The following is a 24,644-nucleotide window of genomic DNA, read 5'->3' on the forward strand; positions in this document are numbered from 1 at the left end:
CCACCCCAGATCTTCACAGAATAACATGATCCCTAATATTGAGTAGCTTCTGGGACATAGACTCTCTGAGTGCTGAAGATCCATCATTTAATGTTCTGGAACTTAATTTTTTTTTCCACCAAAATAGGAAGGACTCTACCTACTTTATCTTGCCATCTTAAAGGAATGCAGTGGCACTGGGGAAAATAAATCTGATGGCAGTATTTCCAATTGGAAAGAAGGCTGTTTATAACTGGGATTATATTCAAAAGTATTTAAGGATTTGTTTATATTATCCCCTCCCTCACTCTTTTGCTCTTTGCCATATTACTTATCTTCTAACTAGTTTGTTTTACATATTCTTTTTAGACTTCTCAAACTTGAAATAGAATTTCAAACCCAATGTATTTTAACATTTTTTATAAAGCAAATTCTTTGTTCTCACCAAGAAAGTTTCAAACTACTAAGAGGCCATAGTGTGATGACTAAGAGCCTAGGTTTGAATACTAGCTCCAGTGATAACACTATATAATCTTTGGTAACTTATTTAACCTCCATGTAGCCTCAGTTCCTCATCTTAACTCAGTATCACCTGAGTTAAGTTGTGAAAAGTGCTTAGAACTGAGCCTGGTAAGTAAACACTCAATAAATACCACTGACTATTCCCAAGTAACCGCTACCTTCTAGGCCTGACATCCTGGGCCTACGTGGCTCAGTCTGACCTGCCTTACCAGCCCTCTCACAAACTAAACTAATCAGTTTTCTCTCAAACTGGCTAAGAGAAACATGGGATGCTAATTTATAAAATAATGATTTTAAACAATTTTATATTACACAAATGTATATTATTAAACACATTGCAAAAAATTTTGTATTTTTAAGATAAAAATGATACTTGGGGCACTTGGGTGGCTCATTCAGTTAAGTGTCAGATTCTTGATTCCGGTTCAGGTCATGATCTCACAGTTCATGAGTTTGAGCCCCGTGTAGGGCTCTGTGCTGATGGCACGGAGCCTGGGATGCTCTCTCTTCTTCTTTCTCTGTCCCTTCCCCACACACGCTCTCTCTCAAAAATAATAAACACTTTTTTAAAGATAAAAATGACACTTTAATTTCATTTGCCATTGGTAATTTGCCATTGGCAATAGTCCAGGTTTCCTGTTCTCCATAGTTAGAACCATCTTAGGATGAAAGTGCCCTTGCTAGCATCCATCATTCTCTCTTCATAGACTCTTCTTCACTAAAAGCCTGTTCCGATACAGTTTAGGAAAATGATTGTCATCCTCCTCAAATGCTTCCTTCTCCAAACACGCTTCCTGGGCTCCCCTCTCCTGAATTCCCATGCCATCTTTTCTCTCTCATGTCCCCTCTTTGCCTCTCCCTCATGTTTCAGACATACATACCATATCTTCACCACCAGACACAGAACTCTTTGGCCTACACATGATGATCCAGAACCTCACATGTCAAGAAATGTCTCCCACCTCTTTACATAACACATCCAGCATGTCTCCTGCCTAGCAAAAGCTAATGTCATGCCCAAAGACTTCAGGTATCTTCCCCCAAAGGTTCTAACTGTACACGGAAGAATAAATACGTCTCATCACAAAAATACTCACAGGTCATTTTTTTGTGTGGCCAACATAAAACATTTCACTGCAGAGCAGAAATTCCCATTCCTATGTTATGTAGTTTGGAACAGTAACCAAAGACCCTTGCCCATACTTGAAATGTTAAATAGAGGCAAAGACGCAAGCCACCTCTGACCTGATTTTTCCTGTAGTCCTGCTGCGAATGTCTGAGCACGCGGTAACACAGCCTCAGCATGTACTTATAAGGAGCGTATCTTTGGTCCCCCAGATCTTCAAGTCTCAACATTGAGCCTTCTCCTGCTTTCTCCTTAAAGGGTGCTTTAAGAATCCCAAATACCTGTCAGGGGGAGAAAAAAAACAAAAAACAACCATCTATTCTGATGAATGGAGGTTCATGTTTTACAAATAAGCACAATGACTCAAAACCACTTTTGCAATATTTGAGCAGAATTAAGGTAAAGGAAAAAAAAGACTTAGAATACAGAAACAACACATTAAGAGAAGAAAAAAAATACCATGAAAAGGATTCCTTAAATTGACAAAGAACATTTAAATAAAACACTTAATTCTGTTTAGAAATTATATTTTATAAAATAAGAAATAGAAAGATGTTGGGATGTACCAAGTTACACGAACATATTCAAGTAAACTAAAATATAGTTCAATTTCTATGGCTTTACAATTACTTCTATTGTGTTCTATAACTTTCTAAAATCAAAATAATATAAAGAAAACATTTACTTTTCATCTGAAATTGACATCAGAATTTTAGTTCCAAATATTACTTCTAAACCTCTTTCCAAAAGAGTTTATCTATTGTTCCTGGTACATTAAGATGTCACCAAAGCATGGATATATCAGTATTCCAACAAATAAGGCACTTCATGGGAAACTGGTGATGACCAGTGACCAGCATTATAACAAAGGATAGCATCTGGGAAATATTTAATAAACATTAAGGAATATAACTCTTTTAGGCAGCAGGACAGCAGGTAAGGTCACCTAGGGATGAGCTGGTAGTATGAGTAAATTATGAAAGAGCACCTACACAAGGGCATGAGCATTAATACAAGAAAGCAAAATGGAAAGGAATCATCTTTTGTAGTTCATAAAATATAATACAAATTAAAGTTACCTCAATAATTTTATATTCACTAAACCTTGAATTTTCTATTTAAAATACTGAAATAAACAGGGCTCCTGGGTGACTTAGTCAGTTTTTGTCTGACTTCGGCTCAGGTTATGACCTTATGGTTCATGAGTTCGAGCCCCACGTTGGGCTCTGTGCTGACAGCTCAGAGCCCAGAGCCTGTGTCGTCACAGGCTCTTCAAATTCTGTGTCTCCCTCTCTCTTTGTCCCTCCCCTGCTCATGCTCTGTCTCTCTCTCTCTCAAAAATAAATAAACATTTAAAAAAAATTTAAAGACTGAAATAAACTACTAGACATGTTGGTTGACGTAATATTAATAAATTATTCAAAGTCCTAAAAGTCCTTGAAATCAAATGTTTTATACAAAAGAATGCTAATGTCAGAAAAGCCTTTGTCTCATTAGATTTGCAACCTTTATTTTCTTTGAGAGAAATGTTGATTTTACATTTTTAGACAATCAGCTATAGAATATTAATTGGCAATGTGTCTACTGTTTTCCTTTCCCAACTCCACAAGAACATGTATATTAATAACATGTTTTCTAATTTTTTAAATATCTTCCTTGAGTTCACAATTAATGCAGGAGCCCATTACTTTATACAGCAATTAACTGAATTGAAAGAAACACATAAAGGTAGGTATGCCCATATATGCATATTATCAGGAAGTGAATTAATTTACTGGTGTGTTATAAAACAATTTCAGAAGGACACAGTATAGGAGTAGATCTAGACTGCCAGGGGAAAAAAAAACTAGAATATTATACAGAGCACTTGTGAGCTGATGAGTAGACTTCCCTACTTTCTTAAGGAAGAGAGGGACAGAAGCAGAAAGTAGATGGAGATAGCATTTCCAAAGTTATCCTGTAGATTCTACCTAGAAGATTACCCCAGCACATTTTCTGGAGATAGTCTGACACTGTAGGTTTTCTGAGAGGTCTGCAGAAGGATGTCTCTAAGATGGCCATGGTGATCCCTGCCTCCTGAAATCCACAGTCTTATGCAATCCTGTCTCCTTGACTATGGGCTGGATTTACTGACTCACATCAGATTCAGTTATAAAAAAGGCTGTGGCTTCTATCTGGGTGTGCTCTCTTGTTCTCTCTTGGATCCCTCATTTCTAAGGAAAGCAAGATGCTATGGAGAGGTCGGTGTCTACAGAGAGGCCTGTGTGAGTGAGCTGGGAAGGGAAATCCTGTCCCATTCAAGCCTGAGATGACTGCAGCCCAAGCCAGCACCTTGACTGTGGTCTTGTGAAAGACCCTGAGCAAGAACCACCCACCCAAGCCACTCCCAGATTCCTAATCCACAGAAACTGTGAGACTACTATCTGTTATTTTCAGCCACAAAGTCTTGGGGTAATTTGTCACACAGTAATAGATAACTAACACGAGGACTTTCCTGATGCTATAATTCAAAACAATTCAATGTGCAAATTTAGTACATGAAAACATTCACCTGTGCCAGTATGTTTTGTTCCCTCATTAACTTTTGACGTTCTCGGTTTGGCTTAATGATAACAACATCCAAAACTTCTTGTCCGTTATTAAGTACATCAGCCACAAAGAAGATGAGGTCTTCTAATAATTTGGTTACAAACCTACCATAAAGTGAAAAAGAAACTTTACTCAAATTTTGGAAAATATTTTTTAATAAGTACTGAGGACTGAAACACTGGAACATTGAGAACATTTTATAATAAAAATTCTTTAATCAACAATATATCTAATTCAGTTAACATTTACCTAAATCTTTATGAAGAGCATGCCTTCTCCAGCTCCTCCAGCCCCCACTCCTGCTTCCAGTTCTAATCAAGTATTTGCAAAGACAATTATGACATACAGCCACGTGAGCCCAAACAGAAGATAAGTTGATAAGCTAACACCACCAGATCATTTTCTAGAACTGACTAGCAAAGAAGAGCATTTCTGCTTAAGGGAGAATGGCTCAATTTCTAAATTTCTAAATTCAAATCCTTTTTCTACTATTGACTCAAACTACATTTCCAATCTTCACCATACTTCTGCATTTCCAATGAACAGAATAGGAAACACTTAAATGATGTATGAACAGAGTCAGAGCAAGCAATCAGATGTTTTAAACTGTTCTGAAACTATTACCTGATCTATAAAAATCATGGCACTCTAAAATCATATATTAACGTTCACCTTTAACTCTACATTTTGGTTATTATTTTAACTATTACTTGAACTTCAGTGGCATTCAGAACCTAGTATGTCTTAAAAACCCTTCCTCCCTTAGCTTTCTTCTTCCTCCTTCCTCTGCCTGTTCTTCGTCATTTTCTACATGAATTTCTAAATTTGTTTCAATTTTTGAAAAATTTTGTCCAGCAAATATATATACATATATATTATCCATACACTGAGCATATTCATTCACTATTATTAGCATGCCCAATCATGATCACATCAATAATAAAACTATAGTATAAGAGATCAACAATTCCAAAAAAGTATAGAATGTATTTAGTTAAGAAGCATTTTGATCCTATCTCCAGATTTACCTCCTGAAAGAGAACGTACTTTCATAGAGTCAAATGAACATACCCAGAATCCAGAATTTAGCCACCTACAGGCAAATTTCAGCATACTTCCTAAATCATAAATTCCACTCCAAAATTTCAGGGATTCTATGCTTTCTTGGTGTACCTATGTTAAATTTGAACCCAAACTGTTTCTTTTCGAAAATGTGCCTGATAAGATTCACTCACATAAGCTCTGAGGACAATCAGAGAAATGTAAAATATGATTCATGTGCATTGAAATGTGGTGTTAATTTCTTTTGAAAAGCATAAATATATGTATTTTCTTTTTAAAATTATTAATATTCTTTTCCTCCTCTGTTTCAGATTAAGTGTATTCAGATGTTTAGATATCTAAGAAAGCACAAGTTTGGGACAACTACAAATCATTCTGTTTTAAAGTCTTCCAGGTGGCCTGAATTGGTGACAATTAATGGAATGATGATGTAGACAATTAAGTCTTAATTGAAAATCATTATACATTAACCCTGCTTGCACAGCGTGACTCCTCTGATGATGGGGCAATGGAAGGCAAGAAAACTAGTCTTCTCTTCTGACCTCAAAACTGTTGAAACTCTTTTTCTCCCTTTTCACCTCCAGCACCCCATCTGTGGTAAGCAATTGGGTTTTCTCAGGTTAGATCAAACTCCAATTCTTTTGTTTTTTTAATTTTTTTGAATGTCTACTTATTTTTGAGAGAGAGAGACAGAGATAGAGCATGAGTGGGGGAGGGGCCAAGAGAGATGGAGACACAGAATCCAAAGCAGGCTCCAGACTCTGAGCTGTCAGCACAGAGCCCAACACGGGGCTCGACCTCACGAGCCGTGAGATAATGACCTGAGCCAAAGTCGGATGCTCAACCGACTAAGCCACCCAGGCGCCCCATCAAACTCCAATTCTTTACTGAGAAGTGGTTTGGTCCTACTAATTCACCCCATTTTATTAATTTGCTTATACTAAAAACTTTCTGTGTGGCTTTGTCATATGCAGCAACGATAAATAAGATATAGTTTTTAAAAGACATACCTAAAAAAACAAAACATTTTGTGGATTAGGAACAAACTAAGAGAGACACAGCGATAAGCAAGGATAATGCTCAATCCCCGCAAGATAACTGGGACTGGAAGCACAGAGCAGGAAACTAAGTTCAAGATCTGAAAGCAGGTATTAAAGTAGGAATTTTCCACCTCTGAAGAGAACCTTAAAACTTGGGTGGCCCCTTTTCAGCTCTGGCTGTGCGGTAGGAAACTCACAGAAAGACTGGACCTAGCCACCTGTGAGGTCAACAGCTGAAGCCTCAAATTACCATAGGACGGGGAACTCTGTTCTCAACCATAAGACTGACAGAGGAGATCAGCAAAAGTAGAGAAAGGAAAAGCAAAAAACAGCCATTTAAGAAGAGCCTGCATATTCAAATTCCAAAGCACGTGAGGAAAATGGACATAAAGAAGGCCAGTCCCATCACATGTAAAAAATCAAGAGGTCGATTCATTACCAACAAAATGCAGGTAACAGAACAATTTCAAAATAACTTTTAAATAAGTCTTTTCAATCACCAAAGAGATAAAGAAAGATGGGGCGCCTGGGTGGCTCAGTCGGTTGTGCATCTGACTTCGGCTCAGGTCATCATCTCGCGGTCTGTGAGTTTGAGCCCCACGTCAGGCTCTATGCTGATAGCTGGGAGCCTGGAGCCTGCTTCAGATTCTGTGTCTCCCTCTCTCTCTGCCCTTCCCCCCATGTGCTCTGTCTCTCTCTGTCTCTCAAGAAAAAAATTATAATCATTTCAACAAAAATCTAATTCACAAAGGTAAACTATTCTATACACAAAGAAAAATTATTGATTTATAAGACAATATAAAAAATCAATGCAGAAAGCAGCACAGAGAGATATAAAAAGGCAAATGATAAAAGGAAAGTGAAAAGATAAAGAGGATGAATTAAGAGGATCCAACATGCATTTAATAGGAGTTCCAAAAGAGACAAGAGAGGGAAAAGGTAAAGAAGTAACATCTGAAAGAAAATACCAGAAAACTTTTCAGAATTAAAGAAAGATCTAAGTATACAGACTAAAAGCATACCTTAAATATCAGGTGGGAAAAACAAAAATAAAACTTCCTTATGTAAAATAATAATAATAATAATTAAACATAAATTCACAGACACAGAGAACAGATTGGTCGTGGCCAGAGGTGAAGGGTAGTGGGTGGGTGAGATGGGTGAAGGAAGTCAAAAGGTACAGACTTTCAGTTATAAAACAAATAAGCCCTGGGTGTGTAACGTACAGCATAGTGGTGACAGTTAATAATACTGTATTTGAAAGTTGCTGTGAGAGTAAATCCTTAAAGTTCTCAATACAAGAAAAAAAATGTTGTGACTCTGTATGGTGACAGATGTTAACTAGACTTATCGTGGTGACGATTTCACAATAAACACAAATATCAAATAGTTAGGTTGTAAACCCAAAACTAATATAATGTTGTACACCAACTCCACCTCAAGTTTTAAAAGTGTGTTAAAAAATTTCCTTGTAGGAGCACCTGGGTGGCTCAGTTGGTGAAGGGTCTGACTTTGGCTCAGGTCATGATCTCACGGTTCATGAGTGTGAGTGCCATGTCGGGCTCTCTGCTGACAGCTCAGAGCCTACAGACTGCTTTGAAGACTGTGTCTCCCTCTCTCTGCCTTTCTTTCTTTCTCTCTCTGTCGCTCTCTCTCTCTCTCTGTCTCTCTCTGCCTCCCTCTGTCTCTCTCTCCCTCTCTCTCAAAAATAAAGAAACATTAATTTTTTTTCAATTTCCTTGTAAACACATCATAGTAAAACTTCAGGACATCAGAGACAAAGAAAAAGTTTAGAAAATTACCAAAAAGTAAAGGAAAAATAGCCAATAAGGTAACAATTCTATCAGCAAAAAACTTCTTAATGGCAACAAAATATGTCAGAAAATCATTACCTTATAACTTTACTAAAGGAAAATAACTGCCAAGCTAAAATTCTAACACATAAAGTAGCACGTAAGAGTGGAAGTAAAACAAAGATTTTTTCATATATTTAAAAACTGAGATTTATAACCCACAGACCCTAACCAAATGTTTTAAAGAATAAATTTCAGCAAAAAGAAAAGTGAGCACAGAGAGAAGACATGAGAAGCAAGAAATAAAAGCAAGCTGAAGAAGTAAAAGATAACAAGAAATACAATTCATAGTAAAAATAATTTTTAGGAATTAAAACTTTTAATAAAAAAGGGGGTACATCATAATTTATATGACACATTTACTCCTTTGTAGATATCAACTATTAGAAAAAAAAATTTTTAATGAAAAGGATGAACACAGAACTATGATTCTAGACAAATATTCCAAGAAAGATGAGAAGGAGAATATCAGTGCATAATTAAACCATTCTGAGGTACTTTACTCCCATGAGAAGAAGAAAGGTTTAATAACTTCAAATTTTATAAGAAAGAATATGCAGCTAAAATGTGTGGCAAGAATAGTCATAATGCAATTGCTAGAGAACAGCAATAGGACCTAAAGCCTCTAAACCAGTAGAGGAAAAGAAAAAATGAGGAGAATTTACCAGCTTTATCAACCTAACAGAAAGAAGCAAGAGAGGGAACAAAAAAAGCTACATTAAGAAAAAAAGAAAGAATAAACCCAAACATTTATTAAATGAGAAATAATTGAAAGATGATCAGATTCCATTTTTGTAATTATTTTTGCAGTCTTGAGGTCTTTTCTTTTTTTTTTTTTTTTTGACACATATCATGCCACGGATTCACAGGGAATGGGTTCCATCAGCGCAGACTCTTCCCCATTGCTTCTCGCAAAGCGTGTCTTCTCTGGGTGGAGCAGCATGTGGTTTGGTTGAACCCAAGTATCTATCTCTTCCTCTTCCTTCTTAGTCTGATCATTTTCCTTCACACCCTTCAGGAAACTATCTCTGCTCTTTGAGTGCTTCATATGCTCAATAGGTACATTAATTCTCTCGGCAAGAATCTTGTCCTTAACTTGTTTGTTTACAACAACGTCAACAGCATGCTGGGTAACACTGTAGACTCTTCAAGTTTTGCCATGGTAACATCTGTGGGGTGTTCCTTTTTAAACAGAGCCAATTCCCCTGATGTCTACACTATCATCTTTCTTGCCGATTCTCATATATGTGGCTGAAGGAAGCACTCCAGGTTTCTAAGAGACCTGAGAGCACACAGCCGTGCCTCAACTCTTTCCCTTTGTGTTGGTCTTTTTGGCGAAATACCGGAAGATGAAGGCTCCAGACAAAAGGGATCAGATTAGGTGAGGAGTTAAGACAGTGGAGTAGTAGGGGGACCCTATGCTTGTCTCATGCCTCGAACACAGCTAGATAAATACCAAATCATTCTGAGCAGCCAAGAAAGTGATCTGAGGACTGAGAGAACAAACTGCACAAGTAGAGGGAGAAAAGAAAGAGATCAGATTAGATTTTTAAAATCTAGCTCTCAAAAAAATAAATAAAATAAAATAAAATAAAATAATAAAATAAAATCTAGCTCTCTGCCGCTCACAAGACACATCACTAAAACAAAATGACCAGGAAATCTGAAATAAATTGATACTTAAAAAGAAGCACCAGAGAAACACTAACCAAAAGGCAGCCAGTGTGGCGACTTTACTATCAGGCAAGTAAAAGTTAAGGAAAAATGATGTTGCTAAGGAAGATGTTAACTTTGAATGACAAAGGTATCTGATCTGAAACAAAGAAACAAACAAAAACCCAAGGATATCTGATCCGGTGATCCCATGTGGGATGACCACTATTCTAGATACTGAGCTTCCATCCTGGGGACTCGGAACCAACCTCAAACCAGTAAACAGAGTGAAGACGCGGCCGTAGTTTGTGCTGTTCACTACCACAATATCAGTGCATGTGCATGCTGCCTGGCCCAGGGCCAGGCATATACCAGGAGCTCAATAAACATGAATTAATTACATCTCCAAACTGTAAATGCTGCTGAGGAACCCCACATCTTTTTCTGTACCCTCAAAACTAACACACGGTGCAGAAATTCTGGTTTACGATTACATGCGTCACTAACTGAAAAGCAGTTAACCCCGCCTCCACTTTCCCTCCTCTCCCACCCCCACCATGTCCCCAAGACTCTCTATTTTGTTGGTGCAACTATGCACAATAAGATCAGAAACTCCACTGAAAACTATCGGAGATTGAGGATCTTGGGGCATAACACAGGAGCTTGTGCCTCCAGAGCCCATTCCTGGGGCAAGTAAAGGGTAAGCCATGAGAGAGAATTCAAACAACACAGGCATTTTGAGCTAGATCTGCAATATTCTAACACCTCCCCTTTGACCTTGTATCATTCTTTCTGGTTTTGAGTAAGAGAAGATCTAATAATAACTTCATTCTCCAGAGAGAAAAAAGTCAGAGTTGTGAGGGTATTTTCAGATAGAATTTTATATTGAATTCTAAAACAGAGAAAATAATATAAAAACACTCAACTATGCCAAGAAGTTCTATTGTATTGACAGGCAGCTTTGAGTGAATTGTGATAGGAGATGACTTTTCTAAAATTACTAAATCAAGATCAATAATTGCAACTTCATATTTCTCAAGCATATTTCTCTTTGCTCTGATGTTTCTCACTGTAAAACAGTGGGGAAAGAAGCAGGAACAATAAAAATGCACGATCCCTCATCCCTGGTCAGTCCTGGTCATCCCAGTCCTGAGAGCTCCATATGAATGCCTGCGAAATTGGTAAAAAGCTTTCTCTTGTTCAAATGTAAAGGTATGCAGCAGATCATCGGGTGGGCGGGGGGGGATATAAAAAAGGCTTGTGTTCTGGAGCACTGGAAACACAGAGACTTGAAAAACGCACACGACTGGGGGCATTTGGGTGGTTCAGTCGGTTGAACCTCCAACTTCAGCTCAGGTCATGATCCCAGAGTTCGTGACTTCGAGCCCCACATCAGGCTTGCTGCTCTCAGTGCAGAGCCTACTTTGGATCTTCTGCCCACCCCCCATGTCCCTCCCCCACTCTCCCTCTATCTCATAGAAATAAATAAAACATTTAAAAAAAAATTCAAAAACAAAACCACACATGATCGAATCCCCCACTTACATAAAATGAGAATAATGTCCATCTCAGGACTGTTTGAAGGAGTACATAAAATATGTTTACAGTACCAACACAAAATAGGAATGATATCATTGAGAGCTATCAGGATCATTCTCTTTCTCAACCATTTCCAGAACCAGAGCTGAAGAATCGAGGATCCAGTTTCTCTGCGGGAGTTGTAAGGGCAGAGTGCTGCACCCTGCAGATTATGTCCTGGCATATTTATTTCATGGTACCTGAACAGACGAACGTGTCTTGCATAAATAAGAATAGAAAAACATAAAACTTCTTTTAGGACTTTTAGAACTCTTAAATCCAAATATTAAATGAAGCCAAACAAAAGTATTACGAGTTTTTTATGAAACATTTAAAAGGAAAGATCAGCAAGCAAAAAAACAACTCCAAGCAGGCCGCCTGGGTGGCTCAGTGGGTTGAGCGTCCGACTTTAGCTCAGGTCATGATCTCACAGTCCATGAGTTCAAGCCCCGCGTTGGGCTCTGTGCTGACAGCTCAGAGCCTGGAGCCTGTTTCGGATTCTGTGTCTCCCTCTCTCTCTGACCCTCCCCCGTTCATGCTCTGTCTCTGTCTCAAAAATAAATAAACGTTAAAAAAATTTTTTTCAATAAATAAATAACTCCAAGCCCAGCTAAAATGGAAAAAAGTGAATATTCAACCAGATTTTAAAGTCCCCATTTTCATTCGCTCACCATGATCCACTCATTCAGAAGCAGGTGTGCCACTAGGGAGACCATTCTAAATATCCCCTTAGAGCCATTCATTCACTTGAGGCTTACCACAAGAGTTGATAACTGACTCTTGATGACTTAAGAGCCATTTAACAAAATTACTTACCTCCTTTCATTCTGAGTTATTGTACCATTTTCCAGCTTTTTAACTGTGGTCGCCAGCACTTTATTTGCATCATTGGCAAAGTCTAAGTCTCGGACCTCAGACAGCGGGACAGACACAATGGCAAATGCTTCTTTATCTTCTTTTGTTTGGCAGGTTCCAATCTGCAATGTGTTTTTTACACTAAGATTAGTTGTTTTTTAAAATCTGCAATATTTTTCTGGTACTAACACATCTTAATATTGTTTAAGAAATATAAGACAGGGGTGTCTGCGTAGCTCAGTCGCTTAAGCGTCTGACTCCTGATTTCCTCTCAGGTCATGACCTCAAGGCCATGAGATAGAGCCCTGCATGGGGCTCCATGCTGAGTGTGGAGCCTGCCTGGGATACTCTCTCCCTCTCCCTCTTCCACTCTCACCCCCCTCTCTAAAACAAATAAATAAATACTTAAAAAAAAGAAGTACAAGACAGGAATAGATCATCCAAATACAATAATTCCCACTTGCATCATCCACTATGAAAGACTGAAGGGACACACAGATTTTCCATGCCCATTCCTGCCTTGTTCCCAAAGCCCACTAGAAACACATCCTTGCACACTTGTCCTTTGCTTCAGTGTCAACAGAATAGAGAGAATGTACTCCTGGAATCTTCTCCCCTTTCTACATGCTGCTCCCATGCTTTTGGTATCTGTGCTAGCATCCTCCTGAATCACAGCCCCACTGCAGCCAAGCCACTTAGTTCAGCTACCTAAGCAACTGGCAGAATGAATACTTGAGGAAATGGCTTGTAATAATCTCTAATATTGGTAAGGACACATTGTAAGGGACATGTCAATCACCCCTGATCCTAATCATACATTTGTCTAAAAATTAAACAGTTCTCATAGGGTGCCTGGGTGACTCAGTCGGGTAAGCACCCAACTGTTGGCTTCAGCTCAGGTCACGATCTCACGGCTTTGTGGGTTCCAGCCCCGCATTGGGCTCTGGGCTGGCAGCACGGAGCCTCCTTGGGATTCTCTCTCTCTCTCTCTCTCTCCTCTCTCTCTCTCTCTGCCCCTCCCCTGCTCACATTGTCTCTGTCTCTCTCAAAATAAATAAACTTCAAAAGCATCAAACAATTCTCAAAAACATTTACCTTTAACATAACAGGCCTCTCTTCATCTGTGTCTATGGGGATACTGGTACTTGTTACCCACGTGTTGGTACATAAATGCCTTAACCGAACGTATGAGTTCCTAAAAGCAAAATAATACAAAAAACAGATGATTAAAAATTAGCACACTTATATATTAACATATTTAACAGTTTCATACATGATATGAATATATTAAAGACTAGTTGACTCAAGTATAGGTCAGTCTGGTTTAAGGAAAAAGTTCTGAACCAAAGACTACTTCAAAACATGTGGTATTATTACCTAGACCAGTGGTTCTCAAAGTGTGGTCCCTGGACCAGTGGTAACAGCATCACCTGGGCACTTGTTAGAAATACAAATTCTGAGGCTTTCATCCCAGTTCACTGAATCAGAAACTCCAAACGTAGGGCCAACAATGAATATTTTAGCTGCCTCTCCAGGCAATGCTGATTTGAGAACCACTGAGTGGCCATGTCAGTTAACACAGCTATCTGATCATAGTTTCTGTAGCGTAATCATTTGCGTGCAAAAGTATTCTTTCAGTGAGAGACTCTCATTATGATTTTGGGGGCAACTGTTCATGTAGAACTTGGTCAAAGTTGACAAGTAGATTTCTTCTTTTAACCTTCATCTTTTCTGTTAGGGTGGGTCAGTTGTTAGCTTGCAAAAGGGAAAACACCAGCATGTTAGTGCCCTTCTGTATCCCCATGCCTCTTCCATCGCATCTCTAACAACATGTTTACTTTTGAAAATAAATATGAAAAAAGTAAAAAAAAAAGTTGTGGTTTATATGTACAATGGAATACTACTTGGCAATGAGAAAGAATGAAATGTGGCCATTTATAGCAACGTGGATGGAACCGGAGGGTATTATGCTGAGTGAAATAAATCATACAGAGAAAGACAGATACCATATGTTTTCACTCATATGTGGATCTTGGGAAACTTAACAGAAGACCATGGGGGAGGGGAAGGAAAGGGAAAAAAAAGTTAGAGAGGGAGGGAGGCAAACCATAAGAGATTCTGAAGGACTGAGAACAAACTGAGGGTTGATGGGGGTTGGGGGAGAGGGAAAAGTGGGTGATGGGCATGGAGGAGGGCACTTGGGATTAGCACTGGGTGTTGTATGGAAACCAATTTGACTATAAATTATATTTAAAAATAATAATTGAAAAAATACAGTAGTGGCCTTAGGAAGAAAAAAAAAGTATATACAGCCAATCTTCATTATTTATGGATTCTGCACTTGTGAATTCAGCTATTCCCTAAAATGTATTTGTAACCCCAAAACCAATAGTCAGAGCACTTTTGCAATCATTCTTGGACATGAACAGAATGGCAAAAAATTTGAGTCCCCACTGTGCACATTTCCAGTGAGGCTGAACAAGGCAACACTCTGCCATCTCGTTTCTGCTCCGACTATAAATAAGCATCCTTTTCATGATCTATCCAGTGCCATGTTTTTCCAGATTTCTGTGCTTTTTGTTGATGAGTCTGCTGTTTAAAACAGCCTCAGGCATAGTGCTGCAGTGCTGTCCAGTGTTCCTAAGGACAAGACTGTGATGTGCCTTATGGAGAAAATACTTATGTTAGATAAGCTTCATTCAGGCATGATACGGTGCTGATGACTGTTAGTTTAACGTTAATGATTCAACAATAGATAAAAAAAAAATAAGGTGTCTTTAAACAAAAATACACACAGCACAAGATTACGTGTTATTGACTGATGAAAATATTGTGACCAGAGGCTCATAGGAACCTAATCCTTCATGTCTTCTAGGAGCAATGGCTCGGTATTTGCTATTTCAGTGTACCAGGAAAAAAAAACAGAACCAACTGTGTATGAACTGTGAGGGAATACTGAGAAAGGACAGCTAGAACTTGATCCAACTCAAACATTATCATCTTAGTGACCTTTTATTATTATCATTTCTTTAACAAATATGTATAAAATACCTGCTAAAACAAAAGCATTGTGATAAGTTTTCTGCCTCCAAGCTTCTGAGAGTTAAGTAGGAAATATAAGACATAAATAAATCCTACAACAGGAGGCAAAAAGCATTAAGACCATTAAGACCCAAATAAAATGCCAAGGGGCTCCAGGAAAGAGAGAGGCTCAATCAGCATCATGACTTTTTTCATTCATAAAGGCAGGTGCAATAGAGACTGATTTTCAAAACTGTAAAATAGCACAGGGGTTCCTGGATAGCTGAATTGGTTAAGTGTCCTACTTCAACTCAGGTCATGATCTCACAGTCTGTGGGTTCAAGTGCCGCGTCTGGCTCTGTGCTGACAGCTCAGAGCCTGGAGCCTGCTTTGATATCTGTGTCTCCCTCCCTCTCTGCTCCTCCCTTGCTTGTGTTCTCTCTCTCTCTCTCTCTCTCTCTCTCTCTCTCTCTCTCTCTCTCCCCCTCTCTCTCAAAATATGAATAAACATTTAAAAAAAGAATATTTAAAAAAAAAGAAGGTAAGAACATTCTCTTACCTTATGTTCTGGCTACCTCATTACCAATTCCACTTCCCCATCCCTCTCGCACTTAGGTCCCAAATGTCCTAAATTAGAGAGGCCATTTCTGAACACTAATACCTAATACAACTCTGCAGTTTTTTTTCAAAGCAGTTTTATTACCTGCTCTGGTATTGTATGTTTATTTTTCTATTATCTCTATTCCTCATTTGAAATTAAGTATAGAACCAGTTTGTTCACTGTTCACTTCCCAGTGTCAAGGGCAATGTCTGTTAAGTTCAGTAAAGGTTTGTTGACTGAATGACTAAAGAAATGAACACATGGATGAATGAATGAATGAATGAATGAATGAATGAAATCTGAAATTTGACATAATAGAAATAAATGATATAAGGATTAATAGAAATTCCCCTAGATTATTTTCATGTTAGAAAGCAAAGGCCATACCAGTAATAAGAATAAATAATCGTCATGAATTTTTCACAGTTTCTTTGGTCCTGCACATTTTAATTATTTATGAGAATAAAACAAACTATGTTAATCTTCTCACAAGAGAAGCATGATTTTTACACACTAGTTCACTTATGCTTACTCCACTGATATCACAAAAGTTCCATTAACGTTGTATTTTCATTCCTTACCTCCCACTACAATCACTCAAAGAAATGTTATTATTTAGCCGTATACATATAATTGTTTTTACCTTGGGACCAGGCAGTCAGCTCTCTGAAGAGTTGTGGCATCCAGTTCAAAGAGGGATGCAATATCGTTTCCATGGGGTACTGAGACTAAAGTGTACATGATCTTTTCCCCTGCCTGGCGTTTCTTCTTTGAAGTTGGAAGATCTCCATCTCTCTGTTGAAGAGGCACAAAGTTACCTACTTTTGTCAGGTTTCTTCCTAAACTCTTCAATGAATCAGAAGGTGGGATTTAAATGTGAACAGCGTCTCTTCATTGGATTATAGAGATGTCTGTTTTACATCATCCAAAAAGGGCAAGTGAAGCCTCACAATCTTAGAGGTAATTATTACCAAGTGATAAGTCACACATTCATGAGAGAAGGCCTGATCTGGGCAAATAACCAACGCACTAACAGTCATAAGAGTTGTGCTCCCTTACCTTGTCTTAAACCTACTTACAGAGTAGTTTTAACCATTCCACATTTAAGGCGAACAGACAAGACATAGTATGTTGAATCATCCAGATTTCAAAAACTAAAGAGTCAACATGGTAGTGTTTCAAAGTTCCTGACTAATTTCCAAAACATAACTGGGACATTATCCTGAAGAGAAAAGGAATCAACAGCAATATTCCCATTCAGTTCATCAACTTGTTCCATTAAATCTGCAAACATACTATCGTGGCATATCAAGTGAAATAAAGTGGGATCTTCACAAAAGAAGTCTTCACAATGATGTGAAACTCAGTCAACATTTCTAGTACACCCTCTCTTAAGCAAGTGGCCACACAAGAATGGTAATTACATATTTCTACTTAAACCAAGTCTCAATCCCTGTGGAAGACTATGATGAGGCACAAGAAACCAAAATGTGATAGAGCAAATGTAATAGAAGCTTGGTAATTACACGCATCCTATAAGTATACATATTTATCAAAAGAAACAAAATTCAAAAATGAGAGAAGAGAAAGAGTATCATTGTACTGTCACAGGAAGTTGAACAAAAGTGGACAAGAGAAGTGGTGTTCCAAAGGCAAATGAAAGCAGGCCGTGCCCAATGACACGCAGTTATTTAATGGCCACTATGACGATGAGATATTACAGCTGATCATTCCAAAACATTCACTCGAAGTTCCATCCCAAGATTGTGAATATTATTTCCCTTGTGGTTGCATTCTGATGTCTTCTGTAAATGGTGTGCAAATCGGTAGCACCACTGAATGTGAACGGGCAGAGGAATCACCAGGGTTCCTAAGCAGGAGCAGGGCTGTGAGCTGTTAAATCCCACATAGCCCAGAAGCACCTGGTAGCTCCTGTCATCTTTGACTAATATGTCTTCCACAGAGACTACAATTCAGAGTTGAACGAAGGCAGGGGTCTGGCAAACTCTCCCCAGATAGTTTGACCCCCCCCCCCATAATAGTTGCTTCTACTCGGTAAGCACAAACTATGTTTATTGATCAGGAAAAAGCATACTTAAAACTTTCTGTACATTATAAGTAGGCAAATGGATAAACAAACTATGGGACATCCAAACAGTGGGATATTATTCAGTGCTAAAAAGAAATGAGCTATCAAGCCACAAAGACATGACGCAGCCTTAAATGTATATTGCCAAGCAAAGAAGCCAAACTGAAAAGGCTACCTACTGTATGATTCCAACTGCATGACATTCCAAAAAAGGCAAAACTATGGAAACAATAAAAAGACCAATAGCTGCCAGACAGTAGAGGGGAGAAAGGAATGAAAAGGCAGAGCACATAGGAGTTTTAGGGCAGTGAAACTATCCTGTCTGATGGATGTGGATACATGTATGTGTAGTGGATACATGTCAAATGGTGGCTCCTTTTATCAAAACTCATAGAATGTACAAGGCCAAGAGTGAACCCAATGTAAACTATGGACTCAGGGTGATAATAATACATTAAAGTATGTTGAGCAGTGTAACAAATGTACCACTCAGGTGCCAAATGTTGATAGTGGGGGAGGCTGTGATTGTGTGGTGGCAGAGAGCATATGGGAAAGTGTACTTTCCACTGAATTTTGCCATGAACCTAAAACTGCTCTTAAAAATAGTGTCTGTTTAAAAAAGAAAAAAGCAGGATGAGAGAAAATATTTGTAAGACATATAGCTGATAAGGGGATTATACCTAGAATATATAAAGAACATAAAGAACAGTTACAACTCAAGACAACCCAATTAGGGGTGCCTGGTTAAGAGTCCAACTCTTGATTTCAGCTCAGGTCATGATCTCACAGTCTGTGGGTTCAAGCTCCATGTAGGGCTCTGTACTTACAGCACAGAGTCTGCTTGGGATTCTCCCTCCCTCTCTGTCTGCCCCTCCTGGCTCGCTTGCGCGCTCTCTCTCTCGCTCTCTCTCTCTCTCAAAATAAACAAATAAACATTAAATTTAAAAAAAAGACAACCCAATTAAAAATGGAGCAAAAGTCTCAGCGAAGAAAACAATCAGCAAAACTAAAAGGCAACCAACAGTATTGGAGAAGATATGTGCAAATGACATATCAGATAAAGGGTTGGTATCAAAAATCTATAAAGAACATACCAAACTCAACACCTGAAAAACAAATAATCCAGTGAGGAAATGGGCAAAAGACATGAATAGACACTTCTCCAAAGAAGACATCCAGATGGCCAACCAACACATGAAAAAATGCTCAACATCACTCACCATCAGGGAAATACAAATCAAAACCACAATGAGATACCACCTCACACTTGTCAGAATAGCTAAAATTAACAACTCAGGCAACAACAGATGTTGGCGAGGATGTGGAGAAAGAGGATCTCTTTGGCATTGTTGGTGGGAATGCAAACTGGTGCAGCCACTCTGGAAAAGAACGGAGACTCCTCAAAAAATTAAAAATAGAACTATCCTACAACCCAGCAATTGCACTACTAGGTATTTATCCAAGGGAGACAGGTGTGCTGCTTTGAAGGGACACACTCACCCCAAAGTTTATAGCAGCACTATCAACAATAGCCAAAGTATGGAAAGAGCCCAAATGTCCGTCGATGGATGAATGGATAAAGAAGATGTGCTATATTTTCAATGGAGTATTACTCGGCAATCAAAAAGAATGAAATCTTGCCATTTGCAACTATGTGGATGGAACTAGAGGGTATTATGCTAAGCAAAATTAATCAGTCAGAGAAAGACAAAAATATCATATGACTTCACTCATATGAGGACTTTAAGAGACAAAACAGATGAATATAAGGGAAGGGAAGCAAAAACAATATAAAAATAGGGAGGGGGACAAAAACATAAGAGACTCTTAAATATGGAGAACAAACAGAGGGTGGCTGGAGGGGTTGTGGGAGGGGGGATGGGCTAAATGGGTAAGGGGCATTAAGGAATCTACTCCTGAAATCATTATTGCACTATATGCTAACTAATTTGGATGTAAATTTTAAAAATAAAGAAAAAATTTTTAAAAATTGAGCAAAAGTTTTGAATAGACATTTCTCCATAGAAGATATTGAAATGGCCAATAAGCACATGCAAAGATGCTCAACATCATTACTAATTAGTAAAATGCACTAGGATAGCTACAGTCAAAGAGACAGACAATAGCAAGTGTTAGTGAGACTGTGGAGAAATTGTAACAGTACGTATATTGCTGAGGGAACATAAAATGGTGTGGCCATTTAAGAAGAGTGTGGCAGCTCATCAAAATGTTAAATGTATGACCAACAATTCTAACTGTAGGTAGCTATCCAAGAAAAATGAAAATACATTTCCACACCAAAACCTGTCCATGAATGTTCACAGCAGAATTTATAAAAGTCAAGATATGGAAACAACCCAAATGCCCATCAAATAAAGGATGAACAAAATGTGGCATATGCACACAATGGAATATTATTTGGTCATAAAAAGGAATGAAGTACAGATACATGCTACAACATGCGTGAACCTTGAAAACATTATGCTAAGTGAAAGAAGCCAGACACAAAAAGTCATATATTGTATGAGCCCGTATATGAAATGTCCAGTTTAGGCAAATCCATAGAGAGAGTACATTCATGGCTACCAGGGTCTGGGGAGGGGAGGATGGGGAGCAACTGATAATGGATATAGGATTTCTTTGGTAGATAATAAAAATGTTATAGAATTAGATACTGGCTATAGTTTTGGAGCTCTGTGAATGTATTAAAATAACCACTGATTGGGGCGCCTGGGTGGCTCAGTCGGTTGAGTGTCGACTTCAGCTCAGGTCATGATCTCACACTCTGTGAGTTCGAGCCCCGCATCGGGCTCTGTGCTGACAGCTCAGAGACTGGAGCCTGCTTCAGATTCTGTGTCTCCCCCTCTCTCTGCCCCTCCCCTGCTCATGCTCTGTCTCTGTCTCAAAAATAAAAATAAAAACATTTAAAAAAAAAAACACTGATTTACATTTTTTAAATAGGAGAGCTTTATGGTATGTGAATTACATATCGACAAAGTTGTGAAAGAGAAGGAGGGAGGGAGGGGAAAGGAACAAGGAAGAGAAGGAAAAAAGAGGGAGAGAGGGAAGGAAGGGGGGAAGGGAGGGAGGGAGGGAAGGAAGCAGGAAGTCAGAAGTATGCTGTTTCTGTGATGACTGCCATGTAGCTCAACAGGAAAACCCAGGTGTTATACTGAGACATGGGTGGCAAAGAAGCAGTTTTCCCTGGAATGGTGACACAAGAAGTGATAATTCTAAAGGAAAGAAAAGGAAGTTTGTTTTAATTATGTCCTCATAAGATGCAAACTTGGGGAGAAACACACCAGGAGCATTACAGTCACAAAGAAATATCACAAAAGAGCTTTTTTCTAGATTCTATAATGCTATTACAGCCAAAAGAGAAAACCACGAACATAATGAATGCTAATTAATACATGTGAGAGAAGAGTGCCTCATAACGTAGGAACACGGAAACAACAGAAAAGATCAGTCATTTGTAGAAATAATCCAAAGGATTCTTTCAATGTGGAAGCAAAGGGATTTGAGAACAAGTGGAACAAGTGGTTTCAGTGTTTTATTAGAAAGACACAATTAAAATATGACTTTAATTAAGGAAAATAAAATTTAATCAATCATATTGAGCCATGTTTGAAGACAGTCTTTATTAATACAAGATGATCACGTAACCTAAATAAGCAGAGATTCAATGAACAAAATTGAACAGTTTCTCTCATCACTGCTAGCAGAGATGCAAAAAATTAATATTCCTGTCTTTTTGGTGGAATACCATATCCCTAAAAAGAATATTTGTCATCTAATTTTCTGAGCCTCTTGCACACCAATCTTCCAATTATAACTTAGCTTTTGCTATGGATTTTCCCTTCAAAGAAAATACACTAACTAACCAAAGGATTTATATTTATTTACTTAGCAACTGAAAGGTGGCATGGAAGTTTATACATCAGTCACTTGTGAGTTCATTTAATATAAGTCAAATCCTAGTGCATACACTCTCCTTTTGGAATGTTCATAAAACTAATTTTCAAGACTTACAAAAAGAAAGCCGATCCAGGTTCCTAGATTGCCCTCCTACCACACCCCCTTTAGTATACCTCTCTGGGGTCTCCAAACAAGAGTAGTCAGGGATTTCTCTATTTTGACACTCTTATAATGAGCAATAAAATTTTTGCCAGACATAGAAAAACCTTGATTAGGGCTAATTAAAAGAGGTCACTCTGTATTATTCATACTATTTAAGACCTGTGGTTTAGTTTTAATTACATAGTATAAGTGGAATGCACAACTATACCCCCTAAAGGTATAGGTTCCTGGGGCGGGGGGGGGGAGATAAACTCCATTTATAAGTAGCATAACATAGATAAATTCCACCGATAACATAGATATTTATAAGTAGCATATTTATAAGTAGCATAACATAGTATTATTTTTTATATTTATATTTATTTATATTTATATTTATTTATTTATATTTATATATATATTACTTATATATATATTTATAAGTAGCATAACATAGATAAACATAGCATAACATAGATAAACTCCATTTATAAGTAGCATAACAATTGTTTATGTGTGAAAAGAACTTCTAACATCCATAGCAGTTTTTAAAGCAATGCCATACATTCTGCTTTTTATCTCTTGCACTCTGTTAATTTGCTTAACAAATTCTCCTTCATAAACAGTTCAAGGCAGCCCCTCAAAATCTGTAGAAAATAATACATGAATAATGAGTTATAAGTATGCAATCTTTTAAATGTATGGATCAGGTTTCAATCTATAAGACTGAAAGATGAGATCTATAGATCAATAAGATCTATAAAAATCAATATTATATTTCTACAATATGAAGGCAGTTCTGTTCAAAATTGTGTGCCTGTAGCTTTTGTTTATAAACCCACCTCTTTTTTAAGTAAGAAAAAAGCCACAAAAACACTAGTTCCCTATACAGAATTACAGAAGCGCGATGCCCTCCCTCTTGTGTCACGAAAATCCATGTAAGGTACAACAGAGCTTAGACAGGTGTTAGATTTAATATCAGCTAGGTATCCAAAATATTCTCAATTCAGGTAACGCAGAGCCTCAGGATGTTAACCTAGTCTGCTGGGCTCTTATAAAACCAGCAGTTTTACTTGGAAGAAAAGGCACACAGAATCTCGGTTCTACAAGTAGAAAATCCCCTTAGGAGGAGCCAGTCGAGTAAACCAATGGTTCACCCGGCTTCTCCCTCCGGTCCTGGGGCTGCCAGTGGAGACACAGCAGCTAGCCTCCTGGAACACCTTCTCTGTTGACTCATTTGTGAGTCATCGAATTTTTAGCGGAGACATCACGTTGCAATCTGTTGTTAGGAGCCAGAGACATTCTGTAAGAAATAATGTATGCATTTTCAGGGCTGATGCAGACCTGTGTGCGGCCACGGCCAAGGAAGCATAATGATGTGCAGGCATCTGTCTTCTTGGTCAGACTCTCCAGGGCTCTCACTGCTGACTTTATGTAACAGACACAACCCTGCCATTTAAAGCTGCAGACACTTCTCTTGCACGGTTCCTTAAAAATCTGTTACTCTTAAACTATTTCCTATGAGGACTCTTTTTCCTTTCTTTTCTTTATCACCTTACCAATGATGAATATAGAGTAAAAACTCATGGAAATGTGGGGGTCTTTGTTCATAATCTGGTCCCCCACCCCCCAAAAAAGTCTATGAGACAGAATTTTCAAATACATTTCAGCCAAGCATCATGGTTCCTAGAACATTGCTATTTATGTGTGTCTGTGCACAAAGACGTGGTTCTCAACAGGCAGAGAGTTTGGACCGCGGCGGGGGTCATTTGGCAATTTCCAGGAGCATCTTTAGTTGCCACAACTGGGGGCAGGGGAGACCACTACTGGTATCTAATACACAGAGTCCACAGATCTGCTAAACATCTTACAATGTAAAGGACAGCCCCCCCACAACAAATAATTTTCTGGGCCAATATATCAATATTGCTGAAATTGAGAGACCCCAGCATCGACAAAAGACACTCCCTTGAAAAATCAGATCACATTCCACATCAATACGGTAATGGGAAAATGGGTGGTGTTATTCCAAAAAAAAAAAAAAATCCCCTTCAAAGAGCCATTTGAAAAGATGCAGCCTTTCAAGAAGGAACTAATGACTGTCAGGTTCCCAGCTGGGCTTGACACAGTTCCAATGTTTACAGGGTCCCTGTGGATGCTGTACATTTGTAAGATTGGAAATAATAGGCTCCTTTGTAGAATAAATACAGCAATTTGGGTCTTAATGGGAGCTCTGACACACACCGCCGCATTTCAGTGGCACCATGCATTAACCTTTGAAACTTCAAAAATGGAAGGCAACATTTTGATAAAGGTTTCTAAATTACAGGAAAAAGTATTAACTGGATATTAAATAGACAACATAAGGGAAAATTTGGAAAGAAAATAATTAGCATGGTCACAGTGAACTCAGCATTACTGGAACCCAGATCTGGGGTGAGATAGCATTCTGTTTGGGGAAATTGATTTCGTTTTTCACAGGCTAAGCTCTAACTGCTCCTTTGTTTTCTTTTCTAGACAGAAACATAATTATTGCTAGGTGGCAAATGGTCTATAACATGAGAAGCCATATTGTTAGCTTTAGTGTTCCATATCTTCAGTTTTATTTACTTTCAAG

General features: G+C 38.3%; 1 protein-coding gene across 2 annotated transcripts in view; it reads right to left on the minus strand.

Annotated features, from left to right (window-relative positions):
• Positions 1 to 24,644, minus strand: part of ITPR2 (inositol 1,4,5-trisphosphate receptor type 2) — a 485,618-nt gene that overhangs the window by 333,180 nt on the left and 127,794 nt on the right. For both annotated transcript variants that reach the window (XM_042946117.1, XM_042946116.1), the window contains exons 11-15: positions 16,523 to 16,674; positions 13,353 to 13,452; positions 12,219 to 12,379; positions 4,179 to 4,320; positions 1,747 to 1,908 (exon numbers count right to left, since the gene is read on the minus strand). In XM_042946117.1, coding sequence (XP_042802051.1) covers positions 1,747 to 1,908; positions 4,179 to 4,320; positions 12,219 to 12,379; positions 13,353 to 13,452; positions 16,523 to 16,674 — 717 coding nt within the window. The remainder of the gene's footprint in view (positions 1 to 1,746; positions 1,909 to 4,178; positions 4,321 to 12,218; positions 12,380 to 13,352; positions 13,453 to 16,522; positions 16,675 to 24,644) is intronic.

The sequence above is a fragment of the Panthera leo genome, chromosome B4, assembly GCF_018350215.1.
Source record: "Panthera leo isolate Ple1 chromosome B4, P.leo_Ple1_pat1.1, whole genome shotgun sequence".
Classification (NCBI taxonomy): domain Eukaryota; kingdom Metazoa; phylum Chordata; class Mammalia; order Carnivora; family Felidae; genus Panthera; species Panthera leo.